A 25,469-nucleotide genomic window follows, 5' to 3' on the forward strand; every position below is an offset into this window, starting at 1 on the left:
TCCACCACTTTGGCAGATTAATCTGCCAAATTAAATTTGAATAATAAATAAATAATCTCTCATTATTGTACCTAATGTATTCATTTAAACCATTTTATATTCTACCTTTTCATCCAATTGAGGATCACAAAGGTATCTTATAACATCAGATAAAAGCATGTTAGTATAATTAAAGATATCATGTAGTTACAAGAAAGCAGCAAAAAAGTGTAAATCCCAGATATTTAATCAGTTATTTTCTTCCTTACTCTATAAACTCTATATGCAAATATCACAATATGCAAATACATGTGAATGTTATTCCTTTAACCCAGCCTTCCCAGTTAGTGCCCTCCAAGTACATTGGGACTAACATTTCCAGAATTTTCATTCTGATTGTTGTAGCCACAATACATCTGAAACAAACCAGATCAGGGCAGGCTGTTTAATCAATTGACAAGTCAAGAGACCCACTATTTTGATACAAATAGTGATATAAATTAAACAAAAAATAAATAAATAATTTTTTTCATCTCCCTGCTACAGATTTGGCCATTTCTTTGGGTGTTTGATCTTGTTGTAATAGTGAAAGTCAAAGAACCCATCCTCCATGGGCAAACAACAGACAGATCTGCTGAGAAAATGAAGTGTTTACACAATTCCTCAGCTCAGTGTATCAAGTTACAACGGGAGGCACTGGACCCAAGTGCTTGAGTCCTGTGTGGTTTTCAAGAACTGAAGGGCTCAGATAAGACTGGGGTGTTCATCATTTGTGGTTGAGGCTTTGAATTCTAGCAGCTGAATTCAAGGTTAGAGGAGAAGAGTAGTCCATGCCTGGATTCAGGTAATGCTATCTCCAAGCTCAGCCTCAGCCTGATAGAGGTCATTCTTCAGTGTCAACTTTAACCCAGAGTGAGAGAATAGTTCCCATTCTGAAAGAACTGTCTTATTGGTTTATGTACACTTGGATGGGTAGCAACTGATAACATCATATGCTATCAATTGCTGGTGGCAACTTCCTAATTTTTAGAAAACCATTAAAATACTACTTTTCCCCTTTCATTAAATGGAGGAAAGCTGGTGATTTCCAGCATCTGAACAGATTTATAAATGAGACAAGTGTTATTTGCTGAAGCCAAAGCTATATGTAATTTATTTGTGTGTTTTACAAAGCAGAGAAAAAGTTGCTTAAAAAAACAACAGCAAGCTGAGGTTCTTTCTGTTTCAAGTATATGCATATTACAAACATTGATTCTATGCATTTAAAAATACAAACTCCTTTGGCTTTTGATTTTTTTTTCTGAATAAGAGCCATAATTGCTAGAAGCTTTCCTTATATACAGAGGACAAGAACAGATGGGCATACGTGGGTGGGTCATGCTAAACTTCAGAATTCTGGCTTAGCAATTATGGCATATCTCTATATATTAATGGTTTTTAAAAGAAGAACCTCAGATTGTCGAATGTTAAGCCATTTCCAAGCTGCTTAGAAGCTTATTTGATCTTAGTCTGAATAACTAGCAACAGAGTTATTTGCAAATATATGTAGAAAATGACAAAGCGTGGTCTCTCCTGTACTACCATGGGTGTGGGGGGAGAGATTCCATTAGTAGTTTCAGCATCTGCAAAGCTATTGTTTTTGACATATGGATGTGAATTTCCCTAGTTGTGTAAAAACCATCTCAAAGTCCTCCAGGCATCTGACAGATGTTTTCCAAAGACTGATACAATAGAACTAATACAGATGGCCCCACTAATTCCAAAAGTGGCTATGTAAATTCTAAATGTCATTTAGCATAAAAGGTGGTTGTCCCCAGCCTCGTGCTCCCTATACAGTATGTGCTAGTCCTCAACAACCATGGTTCTCAATCTAAGGATGCCAGATTGAGGAAGACTGTAACTTTTTTTGATATGTCCAAAGGGATACAGGCTTTTTCAAGAACAGCCATTACTTTGACAACTAGTTTTGAAACCCAAGGAGACTTCCAAACAAACTTCGTGAACTGGTGTAGGTGCTGGACGTTGAAAGGAAAAGATGTAGGCAATCTAACGTTACTGAAGTACTTGAAGTAGCTTTTTAGTTTCCAGCCATCTCTAGAGTTACTTTTCACTTCATTCAGCATTTCTGATTGACCCCCAATTCTATCTTCCTAGTTGTCTTTGAACCATTTAGAAAACATAGTTCATTTTAATTTATATCAGGATTTGTAGCTTACTGTCCTTGTTTAGATTTCTTTCCAACTCCAGATCACAAGTGGCTTTCAAAATAATCTTGTAGCATAGATTCAGAGCACATTATGCATCCATCTCTGAAGCTGAGTTGATCAGAAAATAGTCTGGTGATTGATTATGCATGCACACTCATTTGCATAGTTTTTCTTTAACTAGTTGAATGGCAAGACATCATTCCTACCTTTTGGAATTCTTGCCCAGCAAGCATTCTGAGTGGATTCTCTCACACTTGCTAAACTGATCCACAACCACATGAACTGGAAACATGAAAGCCAAAATCCTTACATTCCTGAATTCTGTGCTCAGTGTAGTTAGTCTCTGAATTTTGGCTTTCTATGTGTTGATTGACTTTTCCCAAAAAAAGTGCACATAAACAATATATTTCTTGCCTTGCAGTGGATATGGATCACCAACATTTTCTTCAGGGGACAAGGACCAGAGTTCAAAGACAAGTGCAAAAGCTTTGTATGGTAAGATTCATTAGCCGATGTCTAACTTGGGCTTGTAAAAGTATCATGAATACAAAGTCTTAATTAAGCTAGGGGGCTGAACATACGTAAAAATGATTTAGAGACATCAGCCATTGTATTCTATAGCATCTGTATGTGTCTGCCCTAGAAATTAAGTTGCCATTCATTGATTGATTTATTTAATAATGGCCTTACCCCATCCCACTTTGAAGACTCTGGGCAGCATACAGCAAAGTATACAAAGCACACAGACTGATACCAATCGAAGCAAATATTTGTAGCTCAGGGTTGAACTGTGGAGTCCTTGGTGCTCTCTGGTTGGCTCAGAGAGCACCAAAGACTCCACACAGACTGATCAATCTCCTTCCTCCAGGATGAATATCCACACAACAACTAATTGGTGCTAAAGGTATATTGGGCCCCACAGCAGTACTCTACCATCTAGCCCACACCCCATGTACTTCTTGGGTGGGGAGATAATTTTTAGCAAGTTCTTTCCAGATGATAAGACTGGACAGGCAGATTTAATTTTGGCCAGGCTGTATCTGATATACCCTGATGCTATACCATATAGGAGTTTATAAGTAATAACCAGCACTAAATTGATCCTGGAAGCCTTCTGATAACCACTTAACTCTGCCTCAGCGTACCCCTTTCTCTGTTTATTTGTTGTTAGATCCTTAGGTGCATCTAGATTGCATGAAAGTTTAAACGCTGCCTTGTGCCTCCCAAGCTTCAGAAATCTAGACAGATGGAACAAAAGAACTGAATTGGGGCTCTTGTGCATGTTGATAGAAAACTTGCTAGTAGATGGACAAGTGTATTGCAGGCAGCTATCAATAGGGACAGCTGCAGCGTGCTAAGGAAGACAAAGATTTTCTAGGTGTAGGATGGGTTGGATCTGCTCTTCAAGATCAACACCACTAATGATATTATGTATGTGTAAGCAGGATGCTGTTCCCTTTTAGACTGAGCAACATTTTGCAAAGGGCAGATAAAGAATAAAAGGTAGTGAATGGTGAAAGGCAGGAGAAGTAAAATCAGTCATGGGGCCCCAGCTTTTGTTGACTGCACAGTTTTTGGCAAACCCAGGTTGATTTCTGTCTGCTCTGCAAACTGATCCTTATTAAAAGCCTGTGTTGCATTTAATAAAGCTCTGCTTTCTTTCCTTTACTTCTTCTCTTTTCTTTGTTCTTTAGTGTTGTGTGACAGCCAATTTTTCACGGCAAATCTATATGTCAACACTATTGTCCTGGCATCTTCCCAAATGGAAATAATCACTGGGTATAGGATTGATCTAAATATTGCTTCTTTTCCTTTTTTTTGAAAAAAAATAATTCTCAGGAGCAGATGGGTTTTATTTCTTCAGATCATCATCCAAGCAAAAAACCAAGAAAGGTAGCAGATGACAAAAGATTTGCTGCACTGTTTGTGCAGATGTGTGTGCATGTGCACACGTGCGTGTATGCATGCACATTTTCAATGTGGACCTTTTGAAAAAAAAGGCTGCACAAATGAAAATATTTCAACATCTTGACACAATCAAACACTTCTAATGTTTAACTATGGACAGTTAGATTCCAAAGTGATTGAGGAATTTTCTGATGGGGCAAGTTTGTCCTTCAAAAGAAATATGTGTGAGAGGAGAGTTGAAATCCACATATCTTAAAGTTGCCAGGTCTGAGAAGCACTGCTGTATAATAAAACCCAAGAGCTGGATCCTGCAACCTTTTTTTCCAGTTAAAAGGCTCCTCAGTGGAGAAGATAAATATTATGAATATTTATTTACGTAAGAAGTACATAAATGAACAGGCATCAACAGCCCTTTTTGCTGCCAAGCCCCATGGTGTGATCTCACAAAAAGGCCAGAGTGAAATACAGGAAGCTCGTAAAATATTATGAGATTGTGGCAATCTCACAAAGTTGGTTGGAAAATGTGAGTATTAGCAATCACAGGGACTTGAATTATTTCTTCAAAGTTGAAATCTGCTATTTTAGTTTGGAGGGCCTGTGGGCATCATTTGGCATTTGGAATTGGTGCCATATTGCTGATGCTGGCCGTAGCTCAATGCCTAATTGAAGACAAGATTAGATAGCAGCGTAGCACTCCTGAAGAACTGAACTGAAAAATTTTCTAAAAATTATTTCTGATAGAATAAAATATAGAGTAGAATTCAGGTAGAATGTGATCACAAAGTGCATGTTTATTTGATTTATAGTCCTCAAACAAAAGTCATGCTATTTTATCTATCAGTGGTCATAAATGCTTTGAATGTGGCAGTGTCCTTGGCTGGCTAGAGCCTGGCTAAACCTTCTCATTACAACCAGCATGGCTTGACCTGAACGTTTTTTGTGCCATCAGATCTGAAGCCCTTTTACATGGGATTGCCTCTGCCAGTTAAGGCTGAAGGTCTACCTTACACATGCTCTCGAGTTTAATTCTGTTGCCTCTTCTACTCACATTCTCTCTAGGGTAATAGAAAACTTGCTTTACATATCCCACGGTCACTAACTGATGGGTGCCTTACAGACACTGTGTTCCTCCCCAGGAAACTCTTGCACCTAGCAGAAAGTCATTTTTAGAAAATTATTAAATCACCTCTAGTAATGGACTTTTAAATGCTGTATTCAATTTTTTGGTGGAAATTATTTTCATTGGGCTATTTTAAATATATATATATATCATGGTACCTATTTCTTGGAAAGAAGTACTTCAGTTATATTATTCATCTATATTAAAGGAGGAAAATGAAGGTTCTAAAAATGTTGGATGCGGTAAAATTCATATGTCAACAGAATTGTTGATGAGATCTTGTCATCACCTTCTAATCTGCTTGAGTGGAATTTAGGACATTGAGGACACTAAAGCACACCAGTTCCACTGTCATCATTCATTGTTTCTTGGACTATTGTTTAGTGCTTTCCATTTCAATTATGGCAAATTTAATTTGAGAATATCTGGGAAAGCCCTGTCTTTTGTCTACTTGAACTTACCCTCCACTATTGACCTGATTTTATTATTAATTGCTGTGAGTGCTGTGATGAAAAGATGAAACTTGAATGAATGAATGGATCAGAAATACAGAGTAAGGGTTAGTTAGGGTTAAGGTCTGCAGAAATGATGCTATAGCAATTTATGAAAGAATCACTTATTGACCTAGATTAATGGAATATTGCTACTATTCATTGAAATGCTTATGCAGAAGCATTTATACACACACATACAAACACACACACAGAAAATATATGCTTTATATTTAAGTGTCTTTTGCTTAAAGTTCTCTTTAGTTTTTTCTTAATAACTTTCTATATTTAAAAAAAAAGAAACAGAAATGAAGAAAAGGGCTTTGAAGTAGGGAGAAAGAATGTATGTGATTACATTAATCTTTTGAATTTGCAATCTTGCACCTAATGATCAGGCTGGTTTCTCATAATACACTAAATTAAAATGAGGCATGATTGTTTGTGATTTGGCATGTTCTGAGAAGCCCTATTGGCAAGTGAATCAGGCATTTGCATTAACCGGTGATATGATTTACATTTATTTATTTATTTATTTATTTATTCATTCATTCATTCATTCATTCATTCATTCATTCATTCATTTAAATTTAGCCACTGCTCATCTCCCCCAAAAGAGGGACGCTGGGCAGTTTACAATAAAATATTCATTTGGGCACAGGATATTATGCAGACCCAGCAATTGTGCTTTGTTAATTCAAGTTCAGGGTTGAGTGTGGAGTGTGAATTCAAATAAATAGTAAAAGCATCCCATAGTGATTGGCTTGCAGTGTAATTTGCTTCTCTTTTGTTTGTTTTTTCCTTCCCAGATGGTGTGTTTCTTCTCAAGTTATGTGTATGTGTGTGAAGAGTGCCATTTTCATTACTTATGGAAAGGCAGTGGTGAATTCAAATCCAGGAATCTGGGGAGGGATGAGTTGCCCATCTCTGAATTTGGAGAGCTGTTGGCTTTTGATTAAGGGGCAAGAGAATATCTGCAGACTCGGCCCTTTAAATCGGTTTAGAGCTCCTGTACCTGAAGCAGTCCAGGGACTGCTCTGAAGGAAAATGATGTGATTTCACTGCTGAAGCAGAGCAGATATCATCATAAGCTGCCTTCATAGGCAAGCACCTGGAAACCATATGAAAGCTATTGGACAATCTGGTGAAAAACTTAGCAGATAGGTTTTAATTATCATTGCCCTCTTCAGAATGCTGTTCTTGTGAATATTGTAATGGCGTGGCAAGATTTAAAAGTGGAAGAACCCATCATGAATGTAACTGATTACATTCCACAAAGGACAGTCCCATCCTGGAGAACCCAAATATGCAGACAATCTGTGGAGTGTAGCCAGAGATTTGGTTCACCACCATTAGCCAGGAAGTTCAGTAGATGACCACAATGATCTAGTTATCACACCTGTCTAAGCTGTGGCTTACTTAATCATGGCTTTTTGAATAAGCCCCAATTTCTTGGGTACATCCAAGTTGCTTAGCCCTAAACCTATGTTTACAAGTCATCATGGCTGATTTCACTTAATATTCTAAGCCAAAACCAAAGTAACCACTTTGTGGCTTGGTGTGCTGGTGAATCAGTCCATTGTCTGAGATTTAACTTTGAACCAGCTACAATAGATTACAAGACTGTTGAGTCATTTATTATCTCAATTCAGGGATAAGCAACTGGTGCCAGCACAGCTCCTCACCCCATCAATATTTTTAAGTAAATTAAATATTTTAATATCTTCCTTTTCCATTCTTCATAAAAATCAGAGCAAAGGAAGAATTATGCACGGGACAGTATCAGCAGCATTTCAGAGATAACACAATACCATGTGGAGGTAAGAATTTTTTATTATTTTATCTTATTTTTTTATATATATATATATGTCAGATACATACATACTGTAGATAGAAATGTCTGTGTTTTCTGTTCTCTCCTTTTTATTTTGTAAACAACTTATTTTGCTTTTTCAAAAAGAATCTCTCCAAAAGTATAAGTATCTGCTTTCCTGACCCTTTTGTAAACACGCATCTCCTCCTCCTCTTTCCTCTTTCGCCAACCAATTCCTATCAGCACCTGACCACTTTTGTTCTGGATCGGAAAGAAGCCATGATCACAGTTGATGATGGAATAAGGAAGCTGAAACTTTTGGATGCCAAAGGCAAGGTCTGGACGCAAGACATGGTTCTTCAGGTGGATGACAAGGCTGTCAGTCTAGTGGACTTAGAATCCAAGGTAAAGACTCATTAATAGGGTTGATGTGTTTTCAGAGTTGGGTGAAAAAGAAATCCATATTACAAAAGGTGGGGAGGAAATGGAAAACATTTTCAGGGTTTTGATTAGAGCTGAACATAAATTATCTGATGAAATTATCCAACCAATTTGTGAGCAGAGAAATTAGATTTGTGGACAATTTCTGTCGCTTTTGCCTGGGAAGGAGAAATTCTCCAGCCATGAGAGAATATTTATTCTCCTTTTCTTCTCCTTTGAAAAAATGTCAAAAGCAAATTCTCGTTCCCGAATTGGAATGAGAAATAGTAGGGGAGAAATCAGGAGAACCCATCCTTCTGGCCCTAATTTTATATTGCTTTTGCTAACTTCTGTACTGTTGGTGTATCTTGAGTAAGAGTATATTTTGGGGCACCAATATATTGTGATGGTGAGGTAAAGACTTTAACCACACTGAAGAATTTTTCACCTCCCTCTCTCCTCCCGCTTCTTCCCCCACTTTCCTTGCAGAATGAACTTGAGAACTTCCCCTTGAGCACAATACAGCATTGCCAAGCTGTGATGAATTCATGCAACTATGATTCCATCCTTGCTTTAGTGTGCAAAGAGCCATCGCAGAGTAAAGCAGACCTCCATCTTTTCCAGTGTGATGAAGTCAAGGTAGGGCGAAATACAGCAGTTGAACACCTGGAGCTAGAATATATTATTTTTTATTTGTTTGCATGCTTATTTATTTTGCTCCATAGCCTACACCAGCTGTCCTCAATCTGTCACCTTCCAGACATGTTGGATCTGAAATCCTTAACCAGCAGGAAATTCTGGAATCTGTACTACCAATGCACTTGGAAGATGGTGGACTATGGAAAACGGACTTAATGCCATTCATACCTAAAAACTACTGGGTCAGAACAAGATCCATTTAGGTCTGTTTTGTCCAGTGACCAGAGAGATGACAGTATACGTTAACAAGCAACAGGGTGTGACTCTCAAAGATTATTCAGCACACCAAATCTGAAGATTCTCCTTCCAGATATACTAGACATTGTTCATCACACTCCTTCCCCTTCTATATATTTCATTGTTAGACATTGCTGCAAAAGTTTTTATGTTCAGAATGGAGAACTCTCTGCTTCTATCTTTTGTCAATATTTAGAGATGTACTGTTTAAACCAACATATTGCAGAGAAGAAAGGTTATATCCCAAATATAATGGTACTTTCTCTTCTGGCACCATATATATCACCTTCCGAGAACAGTTTGAGTTATATCTATTCTTTGAAGAAAACATTTTAGCCCAGAAATTGTGAGTTGTAGTCATTTGCTCTTAATTACCAAGGTTTGGGGGCTTTACTATGGAAATCCACTGGATCTCTCTCAAAAATGCATACTTTATGAACTGTATTTTAACTCTGAAGTATAACTTCTGCTTTTCTTATCAGTAGCATGTAAAATTCCTGATGTGTTACTGCTGAAAACAGGAGAGGCAAAAGTTAGAAAAAGAGAATAAAAGATATAGCCCCCATATTATTTAAATTCCATCTTGAAAGATCTTCATGATTTTGTAAGGTTCATTTTTAAATATATCAGCAACCTTATTTTATGGCACCTTAAAGATAAATAATGCTTGCTGTAGTGTGACAAAGGGTACATTTATTTCTCTTTATGGTGTCATAAGACATTCTTTGTTTTTCTTATAACCAACTAAATGGTGGTCCCTCTCCAGTCAAATTTCTGTATTCCTTTCTAGTAAAGTCAAATCTTCCTTCAAGTTGAGCACAATTCCTGAATGACTTCATAGACATATCCATGAAGTTTGTTGGCAGCCATACAGAAGTGGCTTACCATTGCCTTTTTCTTTTCAAAAGTGGGAAATAAGCTCATTCACCAACATTTAATGAGTCTGAATAATAGAATACAAAAAATGTACCAGGAATTGTTGACCTTCATTAAATTTGAATGATCAGAAATACAAAGCTTCATTCTCCAAGTTCTAGTAAGCATTTTCGTTAATGGTTCTTTCTTTCTCCAGGAGCTATAACTCCTAATATTGCCTCATCTTTACATACAGCACACAATATTGTTCATTGCAAAATAAAACTGCTGGAACTGCTCCAGTGATAGTAACACTAAAAATGTCCAGTTGATCCATGTGACTGACTTAACAGGATCTGTTTTCCTAAGGCAACGGAAGTGGACTCCAAGAATATGTCAATTACAATATTTTAGGAGATAATACTTGAAGACATCCATGAGTATTTGTCCTACTACCTCTAAACATAGACATTTTATAGTGTCCTGTTTTAATGACTGCCAGGTGTGTCCTCAGTGTGTGAAGTTTGGCCATGATTGCTACCAACCTTTCACTGTAATTCCATTTGCAGGAAACCGATAGCCACATTTATGACCCATTCTTGTATAGTTAGTGGGATTTTCATAACGTTACTTTAATCAGCTTGACGTGCGACACTTCAGGAGCTTTTTGAGGAAAGCTGTTCTGAGAATGGATGGCTCAGTGACATATAAATAAAAGGATGATTAGGCTTATGAAAACAACAGGAGGAAATAAAGACGCTGCAATCAGAGACCGATTTCTTTTCCAGACAGAATATAATGATATCTAGATTTGGCTTTTATAGCATGAGTGACTTGCTGAGATGATAAAGACTTAGCTGACAATGTAATAATTTAGGCCCCTAAAACAGGCTTAATATTCAAAGTCTCATTTTTAAAAAAGAACAATTATTCTGCATTTACTTGGAAATACAAATGCCTACATTGTTGCTGATGGCCAATAACACTGAACGGTATTTGGCTTCCTGCCAACCAGCATCCATAAATATTATGGATTCCTGGGCATGATAATCCTCCTGTGATACTTAGTGTGTAAATTAATTGGAGCAGTGAGTGGCATTTGGACTGTGGAGCTATAATTGAGCCCTATAAAGGAACACAAATATTAAATAACTAGATCTTTAGACGCAAGTGGAACTGTGCCAGATGATTGTGGGGGAACTCCTTAAAGCCTTGGTCAGCAATTAGTTTTCCCAGAAGTCCATTCTGATATGGAAGTAAAAGATAATAAGTCATAGTAATATGACTGATCAGAAAATGATCTTGGAGTCATTATGGAAATCTTGGTGAAGGTACGGTATCAATCTAGTGTGCCACAACTGTAAACAAGGCAAATTCTATGCATGAAATCATTAGAATATTAATACAAAAATAATACTTTGAACATTTTTATATAAATCTGTGGTGAGACTACACTCCGCAAAGGATTTTATAGTGGTGAAAACAGTATAAAAAGAAGGACAACCAAAATTATTAGCCCCAAATTAGGGTTGTAGTGGCTTCTTTTCAGTAGTGGGGTCTTTAATGCAGAATAAAGATGGGAAGAGGAGACATGATAGAAATACATAAAATCATGCATTGGGGGTGGGGGAGAATGGAAAATAAAGTTATTCTGCCTCTTTCACAGACACAGTGTTAGAACTAGGAATCATCCAATAAATGCTGAGAGATTCAGGACCAGCAAAAGAAAGGATTTCTTTATACAAGGAATTGATAGCCTCTGGATTCTGCTACCACTAAACATAGTCTTGGCAACCAATTTAGATTATGGTGGTGGTGATTAAATTCATTCCACATCTTTTGCTGTTATAAGAACTCAAGATGGCGTTCAATAACAACAACAAATACACAGTGTAAGACCCAGCAATAAAGTCACAGCAATGCATGCAGTATATAAATGAACAAAATAGATCAATACCTAAAATGTAATCAGAGTAATTAACAGTTTTAAAAACTTGCAAATGAAAAGGGGGTTGACCATTTTCTTGAATCCTGGAAGAATGGGAAAGATACCTCCTTCAGGAGAGCATTCCATAGCCTGAGAGTCAGACAGGAGAAGGTCCTCTCCAACATATTAGATTGCTGACCATCAGGCAGCAGAGCATATTCAGAATGCATCTCCTCCTGATTTCAGTAACAAGGCAACTTCCTAGCAGGCATGGGTAAATTCACAGAGCATCAAACTATCCAAGGCTGCTATTTTTTATATAGTGTGGAACTTGTTCTGGAGACATGGGCTGCATGCTTTAAACATCAGCTTCTAAGGAACAATAGTGGAAGAGGATGGTCATGCTCCTGATTGTGAATACATCAACTTGGACACTATCTGACACAGAATAATGGGGTAGAGGGCTGTTGGCTAGATGCAGTAAGGCTTGCTTATATTTCTATATTTTAAGACCCCAAGCCACATTCCTTCCAATTAGCTAGCATAAGAATTTGCCCTAACAGGTAACATTATGTATCCATTTAGCTTATTACTGTCTGCCCCGATTTGCTCCCCAAAGTTTCAGCCAGAGATCTTTTTCAGCATTTGAATGTGTTCCTTTTAATGGAATCATACTTTTCTGCAGGCTATGTGCTCTGTCATTGAGCTCTGTTACTATCCATATGATTCCACTAACTCTAGGCTATAATTCAACATGGATAGAAAAAGTGATTTAGGGTAGCCATCACATAGGTGTCTAAAATATGAAAGGAAAGGTTTTTTGCTGCATCTCATAACATTCTAACTCCCAAGCCACCTAATGAAGTTGATTGGCAGTTGTTTCTGGATGGGTGAAGAAAGTACAGTGGAAAAGGAAAGTTATGGAATTTGCTGCTATAGGATGTGGTGGCAACTGTGCTTCCAAAGCTTCAGTGCATTCAGTAGATAGCTTGTTCAAGCGTTCAGTGGTGCATCAATTTAACTGCTTCTGCTTCTGCTCAGGCTAACTTTATCCATGAAGATATTGAAAGTGCAATCAGCGACAGCAAAGGAGGGAAACCGAAGCAGCGACTTGAAACACTCAGGTAAAGCTGGACCCTTGACTTGCAAGTCTTTCCTATGATTTCAGATAGGGAGTGCATTAAGAAACTGGTCATGCAGACAATATATTTGGCAGGTGGAAAGTGACATAGATTCACTCTGATGATGTGATTCGGGCTGTGAAGGGAACATGATTCACTCTGATGAAGCAAAGAGACCAGCCCATTTATCTCAACAAAGCAATTCAGGTGGCCTCAAATTATTTCGGATCAGTAGTGTGGGAGAAGGCTCTCTTCAGCTCTCTCCCCAGTGCATTGGCTGAAGTGCTTCCAAGTTTGCACATAGCTTTGGGATTGCACGTAGCATTTACCAAAGCCATGTAGCTGGGCACACTGAACTGCCTAGCATTTCCTGAAGCAACTCAGCATGGGAGCACTTCAGCCAGGGCTGAAGCAGCTTTGAGTGGCGCTTGGTCCAAGTTTCTTCAAAGCCTGGCATCCCTTCAGAGCTCCACACAATCCTGCTGTATGTAAAACCCCCAATAACAGAAGCTGGAGGCCCATCATACTGCTTGCTAGGAACTTGAAAAGGAGAATATGTGGTCCTCAAGCATTGCGTATGGGCTTTCTACTGGTGCCTGGTTAGTCACAGTAAAAACAGGATGCTGAATCAAACAGATATTTGGCCTGATTTGTGATGGCTCTTATTATATTATAATACATCCAAAAATAACCATTTAGAATTAAGAAACACACTTGGGAGTACCTGGAGGTTTGCAAAGTTATAAAATACCTCCCCCCCTTTTTTTGCCAAAGTAAAACAAAACAAAAAACAAAAACTACCGAACCAGGTGGTATAGGATGGTTGTGAAATGTGTTGCTCCACTTCTATACAGCTTGTGCTATTGCAAAGGAGAAAATGGTTGTCAGCCAAATACCTTGAAACAGAACAGTTCTTGTAATGTATAAGACTGCATAACAACATTCTGGTACAGTTTCCATGTGTGTTGATCAACCAGCACATTTTCAGAGTTGTCCTTCCTTGGGCCATTTTCAGATTCTATGTGGACACTCTCTCTGTTTCGGCCACAAGCTCTTTAAAACCAATACATTTCTTCCCAAATTCCATTGGTGAAATTTTGTGGACTGATACTCTTCTCATATGTTATTGAAATCTGAACTTCAGTAACAAATACCCCTAGCTTAAGAGGGGTGGGGGGAGTTCAGTATTAAAAATAGTAAAGAGAAAGGTAAACATTCCTTTTTATGGAGTCTCTGGTGCCCTCTGAGTTTGGTTGTTTGCTTGCAGACGTTCCATTACCTGAGTAGGTAACATCATCAGTGCTAGTGAGTGTGGGAGCAAACCCCACACTCACTAGCACTGATGATGTTATCTAGTTGATGATGATGTCACTAGCACTGATGATGTTCTCTTTACTATTTTTAATACTCCACAGTTCGACCTTCAGCTACATATATTCTCTTCTATTGGATTTCTTTTTATTTCCTTGTACTGGTTGGGCTCATCCCAGAGAAGGTCTTTCTATGTGGGTCACAAAGAATTGACACCAACTCTTGGCACCTAATCAAATCTTACTAAACTGGTTGTGTATTTCTACAAAGTTCTGTTATAAAAAGAAGGTGGTTCTGCTGTGGAAGCAACTTTTTGGTGACCTCCATCAGTTTCACCAAAAAGTTGGTGGGTGGGCAGATAGACAGACTGACAATTGGCCAATGTTGCTATATCCCGCTTCCAAAAGGGAGTGATGGCCATATAAATGCCCCCTCCTCCCTCAGCTAACAAACAGCTGAAAGAAGAGATCTTGTTTTCATAGCGTTTCAGTTTTGAATTATATTTTTTCCTATCTAGGATGATTTCCAGATCAGAGAGTGCCATTCCTCCACCTCCAAGAGCTCCAGCGCCTGTCCCACCAGGGACCGTTACACAGGTGGATGTCCGGAGTCGGGTGGCAGCTTGGTCCGCGTGGGCAGCTGAACAAGGAGATTGTGAGTGTTCCCACAACTTTAGCCTAATAATGCCAGGGACAGTGGTCCAAGCTTGGAGCTATGCTGCCCAAACCTTAGCCCCTTCTGGTGGAGCACATGCGTTACAGCAGGGTTCCTCAACCTTGGCAACTCTAAGCTGTGCGGACTTCAACTCCCAGAATTCCCCAGCCAGTTCTGCTGGGAGTTGAAGTCCGTACAGCTTAGAGTTGCCAAGGTTGAGGAACCCTGCGTTACGGCATAGAAATCCCACGTTCCTGTCTAGGCTTCACCATCTCAACACCTCTCAGGCATCAAGGCTAGAGAAGATCTGCAGCTAAAATCATCTTTCCAAGCAACATATTTGGATGACATAAAGAGATAAATTAGGTTGCTTGCAAAAATACTGGGAGCATAATTCCAATTCATGTTTAAAAGACAGAAACTCTTGTGGATTTCTTTGCAAGAATATTAGCAAGACAATATGATTTGCAGCCTTAGCAAGCTAAGTGCATATTTCTGTGTTCAAGAGAGGTTGCTATTATATTCTCAAGATGATGCAAGATCCTTCCAATGTCTGAGATTCCCTGGGATGTATAATAGGGCCAAGGGCTTCTCCTATGATGATTCTCTGAATATGGGATATACATTCTGGGGTGGCTCGCTTGGCCCTGCTCTCTTTTTCCAGTTCCAGGCAATCAGTTGCATTTTCCAAACATTTAAACGTTGACATTTTGTTTCAGCTTTCATAGGCTGGATTCAGGCACACTGTTTCATTAATTGCTGAATTAACATATTTTCCAATTCACACAGTGCATTGAATGATAAGCTTACCCAGCCACCAAGGTTCTCACAAAACCCTAAGCCACAGTCATGACCTTGTTTCACAAGTGGCATGTGGTAGACCAGACTTCCTCAAAGCAATGGTCTTGAAATGTTCAAGGACTAGAATTTCCATGATACCCAACCCACACTGGCCTATTTTGTTGGGAGAAGCTGCAAATCACAACACTGATGAAGAAAAATACCTTCCAAATCATGCATTATTTGTTGTCTGATGAATGGTACAAACTCTCTTGTTTCATTCAGAGAAAAATCAATCAATCTTAGTATGTTCTGCAGATATGGACACTACATCTTTCAGTAAACTTGGTAAAACTGGTTGTGCAATCACAGCCACGGTGTCTCCCCCCTGGGAAAGCCTCTCCTCATCTCTGTCTTTCTTTAGGTGAGAAATCAAAGCAGTTCCATGAGCATGAAGAAACAACTGAAATGATGGCAGCCAAGATTGACCGAGATGTTGTAAGTGGCAGAAGATGATTGTGTGTGAGAGCTTTTGGTGTTCCTCAAACCTGGTGTGGCATTAGATATTATCATTCAGTTCCACTCTTGATTTTTTTCCCCAGCAGTAAACTTCAGGGCTGTGAAATAGGAAGAAATGTAATGGTTATTAAGCCCATTATTCCAGAATTCCCTCTAGGAGCTGCCCAAAACTTTAGTTATGGAGAGGAATTTAAATAACCACCTGCCACTTCCTCCCTTTTCTTCATGCTGGCTTCTGCCCATTATTTACTGGTCCTGGTGCTCCCCTCCCGCTTCCATAATGAGCAACATGCCTTTTAGAGGATCTCAGCTATTAAGAGCCTTTTATTTCTTCTCAATCAAGTTGCAGCATCTCCCACTGGCCCTTTGATTGCCCCCTTAGGCTTTTATGCTCCCTTTCCATTTTGTTACAGGTCTGGCCAGCAGTGGGAGGCAAGCTATCTCTTCCCAGATTGCAAGAAATGTCCAACAGCAGGCAATGTTGTGATTTGTGTTACCTTTGATTAAAACTGAGTTTTCCAGCAGTCAGGAGTGTATAAAAGGAAAGCATAGAATCCTGATTTGCACGATTCCTGATTTTGTTTGAGGATGTGTGTCTGCTCTTCATACTTTATGTTTACTAGGCGATCTGCCCCTGCCACAATTTCTGCATAAAGTGTGAAGCATCCCTGGGAGTCAGCTGAGAAATACATCATTTGGTTGCTTAGCAACTGCAGGGCGGTTGTCTGACACTCTCTTAGAACTAAGGAGTGGCTGCGTGGAGGGTTTTAGTAGAGAGTGAGGTGGAGGATTGTAAGCCTGACAAGGATGTGTAGAGGATGTGTGTGGGTTGCTCCACAGGATATTAGAACTGGAAAGACCATGATACTATATTAACTGCTGACCTGTACAAGGTACTATATGACCACTGAATGCACTATATAGTCAATAAGTGCAACTCAACTCCCATTAAAGGACTGGATATAGAACATCTATGGACGATACCTACGTCTGAAGAGTAGTGCCTCCTACTGGACAAGTAGCTAATATAACATCTAAAGCTACATAAGCCCCACTCCCCAACTTAAGGGGAAGTGGTCCTGAAGACCCAGACCAACAAAAAATCTAAAAACTCTCATATTAGCGCATATAGAAAAAAGGTATACTTGCATAGCCTCTTTAAGACCAAGATAGCCAAATTCTGTCTTGGGCTCTGGTTTTCATATCAGAGCTGTTTTCACACCAGCTCATCACAAGGAGCTCCCCCAGCATCTGCCCTGGAAGATTTTTGTGTCTTGTTGATAATCCTGGGAGCAGGTTCTTGTTTGTGTTCTTAGGATGATCTGGGAATGTTTGTGTACTTAGAGTGCTGCCACATGAACTGGGAATGCAGCCTATAATTTGCAACAGTTCCCTTTTGCAGATGTGTATTTCAGAGAAAGATCAGTACAGGTGGGGGGAAAAAATTGGCCTTATTTATGATAAATTTTCAAAGATCCCACAACAAATACCATTGAAAGCCCACTACCATAAATAGTAGCATGGTACAATTTAGTTGTGGTTTGCAGTTTGTGGGGGGGGGGTTGTTTGTTTGTTTTTTGTTTGGGTGCCTTCAAGTCAGTTTTTGACTCCTGGCAACTGCCTGGACAAGTCCCTGCAGTTTTTTTGGCAGGATTTCAGAAGCAGTTTGCCATTGCCTGCTTCTTAGGGCTGAGAGAGAGGGACTGGCCCAAGATCACCCAGCTGGCTTTGTGCCTAAGGTGGGACTAGAACTCACGGTCTCCCGCTTTCTAGCCTGATGCCTTATTATTATTATTATTATTATTATTATTATTATTATTATTATTATTATTCATACTGTCATAGTCACTGTGACCATGTAATCTATTACATTATTATTTTATGTTACCCTTCCTCCTGAATTATTACGATTGTTGCTGTTATTGTTGTTATCTCATCATTTTACTAGGATTACAATGAATTTTCCCCTCCATCTCCTCTTCTTCCCCCTCCATTTTATTGTCATATGAACCTCCTTAGCTATAAGAAACAATGTTCAAGATAATCCACTACGTGCTTCTTGGATGATCTGAGAGTTGAACATGAGCCTGCTCAGGCAAACAGGATCCTCTGACTCAGGGATAAGGAACAGGGGCCATCTAGGGATCACCAAACCATCTCCAACAGTGTCAGCTGTACTGGCTGTACTGCTGGAAGTTATAGTTCAACAGTATTTGGAGGACTACATGTTCCTCTCTAACCATTATGGGTCATGAATCAAAAAAGGAAGTTGATAGAATAAGGCTGAGATATTTGGATCCTATAGAAACTTAATTCTGGACAGAATAAAAAGAAGGGAGGTTGAGTAGTAACTTTAGAACTGTATCTGGATGTTTCTTGGAACCTTCACCTACACAAGGCCCTTGTTTGTTCTTTGTACTGAGAGCTAAAAATACTTTAAGTGACTCCAGCCTCTTATTTCATATCCTGGTGGGAAAAAAAATGCCAACTGTTAACTAGAGCAGAAATAGTTTTATAAGTTCATAATAGCTTGCTATAAGATAAGGCTAAAAAAGGTCTCCCTAGCACCCTGGAAAGTATGAAGTTAAACCAAGATCTTGTATGGAGAGAACATACTCAGATAATAATGCTCAAATCTTAATCTAGCAAGAGCTTTTATTGATGCTAGCTTTAGAACAAAGGGGGAAATATAGACCCAAGTGATATGATAATATCAGCCTATTAATTTTAGAATGTGTCACTTGCTGTAGATGAATGGGCAGGTTCCCTGAATGATTCTCCTTCTTCGTAACTAACAATACTACATTTAACTCACAATACTACATGTTCCTTACATTTATAAACTATGCCCACTATTTATTTCCTTTAGCAAATCCTAAATCATATTTTGGATGACATTGAATATTTTGTCACCAAGCTTCAAAAAGCAGCAGAAGCTTTTCAAGAGCTTTCAAAGCGGAAGAAAAGCAAGAAAAATAAGAAGAAAGGACCAGGTGGTAAGGGATAGATCCATTTTTTTCAGTAGTTTTCTGATCACATTTCATTTGTTGAACTGTTAAGAGTTCCTCTGTTTAGATAAATAAGTAGTTGCATCAGGTAGAGTTCAACAGCCTTTACCATCCAGTCATTATCTATTTGTTACACTCCGGTCATGTTTTGGATTATGGGCCAGAATTATGTTGAATGCTTGGCTAAAGTTAAAAAGAACAGGAAGCCGATCTGTTCTTTCATTCATTTGTATACATACTCATTAGAACAAAGAAATTGAGTATGAATCAACATTTTAAAAAAACCCTGTAATTTCATTAAGGTAGCCTCGAGTCAATCAATTCTTTTGTCTGAATTAAGGATGTGCAAGTTTGGAGCATGAAATTCTATGAAACGTCCCATTTCAAGTGTGAAATGGCCTCTTTCAAGATTTTTGGAAGTGTTTTTCAGTCAGGAATAGAGATTATCTGTTTCAAGCTCCACATTTTCAAAAACACTTGAAACAGCCCATTTCATGCTTGAGTTTCCCATTCTTGAAGTGGGATTTGCAGAACTTTGCAGACAAAATGTTTCAAAACAAAACAGTTTGCATCTTGATACATTAGGGATTTTTTCCTAATATATACCTGTCTGTGTGTGTGCGTGCACGTGTGACCGCCAGTGTGGTAATTGTAGGAGAATAAATTTATATGAAGAGTGGGCAGCCAACTTTTAAAAGTTTCTTACTGATAACCCTTTTGCCCATTAGCCAAAGGACTGAGCTAGGACTCCATGCTTCTACAGTATATTGGGGGCATTCAAAATGATACTTGAAGGTACACAGTCCCTTTTACATCACATTCAGTGTAGAACCCAATCCTGTTTTGCCAGTGATGGAAATATTACTTCAGATATTTGGCTAAGTGGTTTTGGTTTCACTTTTGTATCTTTCGCCAGAGGGTGTCTTAACTCTCCGTGCAAAACCTCCAGCTTCAGATGAATTTGTGGACTGTTTGCAAAAATTTAAACATGGTTTCAACCTTTTGGTAAGTGACTATGAGCAGGTTACTCCAAGCAATTCCATCTTTTTGTTGAAGCTTGATATCAATAGTCTGTTTTTTTAATTGGTTGTTACAATCTGAATAGTTTGTTTTAGAACAAAGGGGAAATGAACTAAGGGAATGATCAACCAGTGGAATTATAGCTCACTTTCTTTAGAAGTATGTTGAAGTTGTTGTTTTTATCACCCTCAACTAGAATATGGCAACTTCCAGGACTGTAATGTTTTCTGCTGGAGTTTAACAAGCTACAAACACAAGGATCTTTGAGTCCTTGGTGCTTTCTGAGCCTTGTTGTTTTCTTGCAGACATTTCATTGCCAGACTAGGCAACATCTTCAGTGCAAAAAGGGAGTGGGCCTTGCTATATGGTATGTAAACAGAGAGCAAGGCCCACTCTCTTTTTGCACTGAAGATGTTGCCTAGTCTGGCAATGAAACGTCTGCAAGAAAACAACAAGGCTCAGAAAGCACCAAGGACTCCACAGTTCAACCCTGAGCTACAAATATTTACTTCGATTGGTACAAGGATCTTTCTAGGACACTAATGACAGCCTTCAGATAGTATCAAGAATATGTTTATATATTCCTACTTTTCATCCTGTTCTTCCTTTTCCTGAAAATTTCCCATAATTCTATCCTCATTTTTTTGATAAGCTGATCATAGTTTGTAAACTATAATTATGACTGTTTCTAGAGCATAGAAATGGTTAGAAAGGTGACTATTTTAGTAATATACATCAAAATGATTGAGTAGTCTGAGGCATCTGTTGCCTTTAATCTGTGAGTTGATGCTTAATTTAGAATTTGCAGGATGGATACCAAAGAATGGGAACACTAAGGGTAAGGGAGACTCCAGGATGGTAATAGATCTTGAAAAAGGTTTATTAAGAAATCACCCCTGAACATGCTTAGCAGCATCAGAAGGATAGACCCCAAATAGTCGGGCGAGCCCAAATGGTGGGGAAGGGCCCCAGAACATGACTCATGAGGAAACTTTTCCCCCACTCCCCTGCCTTTGGAATATTCACCTTGGTTCTTGGATAACTAGGAAGGGGGAAATTAATATTTATATTTACACTCATTGGAGAGGAAGAGATTACAAGAGAGTAAGAAGGCACTCAATGCGGAATACACATTGAAAGGAATGAGTTTCACCCTAAAACATGAAGTCCGCACACCTTAAAGTTGCTAAGGCTGAGAAACACTGCCCTTAAAAGCCTTTAGGGTGAAACTGATTAGGGCATTGCCAATTTCAGATAGCAGCACAAACAGGCCAAGGGTGCTAATTAACTAATTAAGGTTACAGAGCTGAGCTTGTTAGCCTGCAGTTAGCACCTTTTAAGGAAGCACTGTGCTTCAAAGAAAAGCAGTTTAGGAAGAGAGAGCTTGTTTAAGCAATCTCTCCCCTCTGCAAGGAGGGAAATTCTGCGAAGAGGGGAAAAGGAAAAACAAAAACATGGGTCAGGCAGTCAGGCACAGGAGAGCATCTTAAAAGTAAGAAAGTGTTAGGGTATAGACTGTTATGGACTACAATCTGCAGGCTATGATTCAGGGACTGGGTAGACTTGAGATATTGTTCCAGTTATCATGTAACATGAAGTTGTGATAGGATTGGTTTAGTGGTGTTGGCCTGACATGTAAAGTCATCTCAACAGAAGAAGCATTAGTTTGTTTTTAGCACCAAATCATAAGTTATCACCATGATTTATTGTTAGTTTGTGAATGTTTCTTCACTTAAGCCATGGAGTTCCTCATATCTAAGTCAAGAAGCCTTACTTATTTGTGGCTTATGATTAATTTCTTTTTATCCACTCCTTTTCCTTCTGGGATAATGGTAGAATAAAGGGAGAAAAAATACCAGGAATGAACAAACCATGGTTGCATTGCTCATTTAAAAGATTGCTTTTGGTTTGTTCAGAAAACCATGGCTTAAATAAATCCTTATTTAGTTTAAGAAATTGTTTGATTGGGTAGAGTAGATTAGATTGATAGCTATCTATCACTTATTTATACACACATTCATATAAATGTTGTATAAACTTTTTTGATTTTAGGTGGCTTATAATTGTGCAAGTGCAATTATATTGTATTAATAACTAGGTTATGGCAAGAACTGAGTTTGAGATATTTCAAACAAAATTGTATTGCTGAACTTTGTTCTTGTGAGTTTCTTCCATACTCTCTATTTTTACCTTTTACAGGCTAAATTAAAGTCACACATCCAGAATCCCAGTGCAACTGAACTGATTCACTTTCTGTTTACTCCCCTAAATATGGTAAGTCTGAAATATTATTTGATATCTAGGGACTCGGTTTATTTCTCTGAGTGCTTCAAAACCTAATCCACTACGAATTTGCAGTGGTGAAAGCAGAGGGTGTGTGTCATGTAAATAAAAAGCATCATCTGTTCTAAAAACCTTAATGGTATTTTAGACAACTTTACCCACCCAACTCCAATGGCTCCATTTTCCCAAGAGTGCCAAACTAGAAGGAATTAGAACTAGATTCCAAAGTTCAAACTGCATGTTTAAGCTACAGAGTATGCCTGGCCAAGGATCTTGTTCCTTTTTAAAATACACAAAAACAAAAACTCCTGAAGCACTGAAACCACATTTACATACATTTTTAAAGGAAAACCAGAAGGCTTTTTCTGAATGGTATCTCACTGTATAAGGGATTCTGCTGTACTTGTATGAAAGAAAGAGAAGCATTAGCAACTACCCAAGAATTAAGGAAGATAAGAAGCTGCCATGTTCTGAGACAGTTTGTAGGCCCATCTAGGTTGGTATCATGTACTCTTGTCTTTCAAGTAAGAGCCCCTTTTATCTGGAGATACCAGGAACTTGCCCATCTTATATGGATGGAGATGCCAGTCCTTTTGCACTGAAATATGGTTCATCCCCATAGGAACATGTTGTTAAACTTCCCCAATTGTCTCTGCCAAGGAACAAGGCATGCTACCTGCTTTATTCTCACTGCATACCACTACCAGCTCTTCTGTACAAGCGATCACATTATCTCAGTGTGCATTTATTGCTTCTTGTAGGTGGTACAGGCAACAGGAGGTCCTGAGCTTGCTAGCACAGTGCTCAGCCCCCTTTTGACAAAAGACACCATAGAGTTCTTACACTGCATTGTCACAAGTGAGGAAGGACAACTCTGGGTATCTCTAGGTAATGCATGGACCAAGGCCAGGTAACATTTGTATAAAGTTGAATGTCACATACCTGAACTGTGTTAAACTTAATGAGCACATCTTCCACTTCGTTTTGTTTTCCCCACCAATGTGCACATACAGTGTAAGTCCAAGAAAATCATTTTATTTTCTTTGGTTTCTTAATTCAGTTATTAATGTCTCAATTTTCTTTTCTTTTTTCTTTTTTTCCTGATGCAGGAATTCAGAGGTCTCTTGGCAAGGCCCCTCAATATGAGGAGGCTCCTTATACTTTGCCATTATTGCTTAACTGATCCTATAAATCAATGACCATTTTGAGCAGATGCTCACAACTTTCATAATAAAGAACGAATCTGGCTGGCTGATGAGTGACACAAATCAGTGATCATAATTGCATGATTCTCAGCCTGCATTAAAACACACCCGCACAGATGTGTACATGTATAATTATAGCCACTAATAAATTTTGAAATGATCGAGGGTGTTGTAAACAGATCCATTCTTGACGCTGATGATTACAAAGGACATAGGCAAGAATGTATGGAGTGGTTTTCTGTACAGGAAAAAAAGAAGAAACCTAAAATTGAGATTTCAGCATTAGAAACAATGTTGGGGAAGATCTTGCTGAAGGATCCCCACACACATGGGTTGTTGAGGGGAGAATATTAGTAGCATTTAGAGATCTCAGTGTTTTGTGACCTTACTCCCCTTTGAATTGAAAGTTAATTTTAAGGAGTCCACTCTTTAAGGAGTCACAGACAAGATCTTATCTCCATGACTTTCCTTATCCCTCAGAGTAATTCCTCTCAGTTCCTTCTAATTTACTGATTTTGAAATGGTAAGAATAAACAGGTCAGAAATGAACTTCAGGGCACAGAGGATTTCCCCTCCCTTTCCCTTCCCCTTTGTTGCCACGGGTTGTGACATACTTGGCAACAATATTCTCCTGTATGGGGATGATAGGAAATGTTATTCTCCCAGGGGTTGCTGCCATTTCAGTCTGATTTCAGGAGAATTTCAGAGCTGTGTTCAGCCCCCAGTATTCACTTCTAAGCTGGCTCAGGGAAGTTTCATAATATCTTGAATAAGGAGAAAGCTTTATTGAAGAAATGGTATTTGTCAGAATGAATTTGAAGGCCAGAGCACATTTCCCCCATTGCCATTAAATGTGACAACTCTTAAAAATAGCTTCCCACATTCCCATCCATGCCCATAAATTTTTGAAATTAATGTTGAGTGTGTGTGTATGTATGTATATATATATGAATGAGGCAGTAATTAATATCATGGAGCGATGGGATTTCTGTGCAGTGCCTCTGATATTGGAAAGAAAATCTGGCTTTGTAATGAAGCAACACCAAGTAGCAAGAGCTGGTTGATCTCAGTGGAATATTTTTCACTGATTCCTGAAATAATTGTCTAGCTGGAAGTTGTTGACATCTCATCTCATGGGAAGTACCAGTACAAGAAATGTGGAAGTATTACGTTTTTCATTGGGCTGTACAGATTTTCTGTTCCCATACGTTGAGGGCAAACATCAGCATACATTCTCAACTCATCCTGTATTTTTGCTCCAGTGCATTCAAGCTCTGTTTCATTCCAAGGCATTCAATGATGTAGTACACCGGAGGGGCACAGAGTTTTGTAATATTGTAAGTCACAGAGGTGTCCTTGCGAAATTTTTTTCCATGCCAGTATTCAGCCTTCCCAACCCAGTGCTCTCCAAACACATTGGACTATAAGGCTAGGAAATTATGGGACTTGTAGTCTCATATATGTCAGCACATTAGGTTGGAAAAGGCTGTTAGCATCTTGAGGGAAGTTGTTGCCTGGCATATCTGTAACAAGGGAAGTTGGAACCCATCTCCTTTGTGTTCTCTTTCTTGCTTTCCAAATACTATTTGGAGCTACAGGCCAGGCTGGAATTCATATGTGTCTATTCCTTTGTTTATGTAAGAGTGCTTGAATCCAAAATTCCCCTCCCTCTTGGTCAGGGATCCCTGCAGGCAATAGGCTGAGTGGAGTTGCTTTCTCCAGCCTGGTGTTCTCCAGATCTGTTGGGTTAATGCTCCCTCCACACTCAACCAGCATGACCATTAATGGCTGGAAGTGACAGGAGTTGTAATCCAACACATTTGGAGAGTATCAGATAACGGAAGGCTGTCACCATGAAAAGAGAACAGTCCTCTGTGCAATGTAATGTATGTATGGATTGGTGCTTTGCGATCCA

At 38.8% G+C, this 25,469-nt stretch overlaps 1 protein-coding gene across 3 annotated transcripts in view; it reads left to right on the forward strand.

Annotated features, from left to right (window-relative positions):
* The window catches only part of EPS8 (EGFR pathway substrate 8, signaling adaptor), a 122,640-nt gene that overhangs the window by 70,078 nt on the left and 27,093 nt on the right, over window positions 1–25,469 (forward strand). For all 3 annotated transcript variants that reach the window (XR_010068331.1, XM_063308900.1, XM_063308901.1), the window contains exons 3-13: window positions 2,608–2,681; window positions 7,455–7,522; window positions 7,759–7,920; window positions 8,425–8,574; window positions 12,695–12,777; window positions 14,603–14,739; window positions 15,944–16,017; window positions 18,908–19,034; window positions 19,963–20,051; window positions 22,266–22,340; window positions 23,111–23,259. Coding sequence is in view for 2 of the 3 variants with exons in the window: in XM_063308900.1 (XP_063164970.1) it covers window positions 2,608–2,681; window positions 7,455–7,522; window positions 7,759–7,920; window positions 8,425–8,574; window positions 12,695–12,777; window positions 14,603–14,739; window positions 15,944–16,017; window positions 18,908–19,034; window positions 19,963–20,051; window positions 22,266–22,340; window positions 23,111–23,259 (1,188 nt within the window). In the remaining variant the exon portion in view is untranslated. The remainder of the gene's footprint in view (window positions 1–2,607; window positions 2,682–7,454; window positions 7,523–7,758; window positions 7,921–8,424; window positions 8,575–12,694; window positions 12,778–14,602; window positions 14,740–15,943; window positions 16,018–18,907; window positions 19,035–19,962; window positions 20,052–22,265; window positions 22,341–23,110; window positions 23,260–25,469) is intronic.

Source organism: Candoia aspera, chromosome 7, assembly GCF_035149785.1.
Source record: "Candoia aspera isolate rCanAsp1 chromosome 7, rCanAsp1.hap2, whole genome shotgun sequence".
Lineage (NCBI taxonomy): Eukaryota > Metazoa > Chordata > Lepidosauria > Squamata > Boidae > Candoia > Candoia aspera.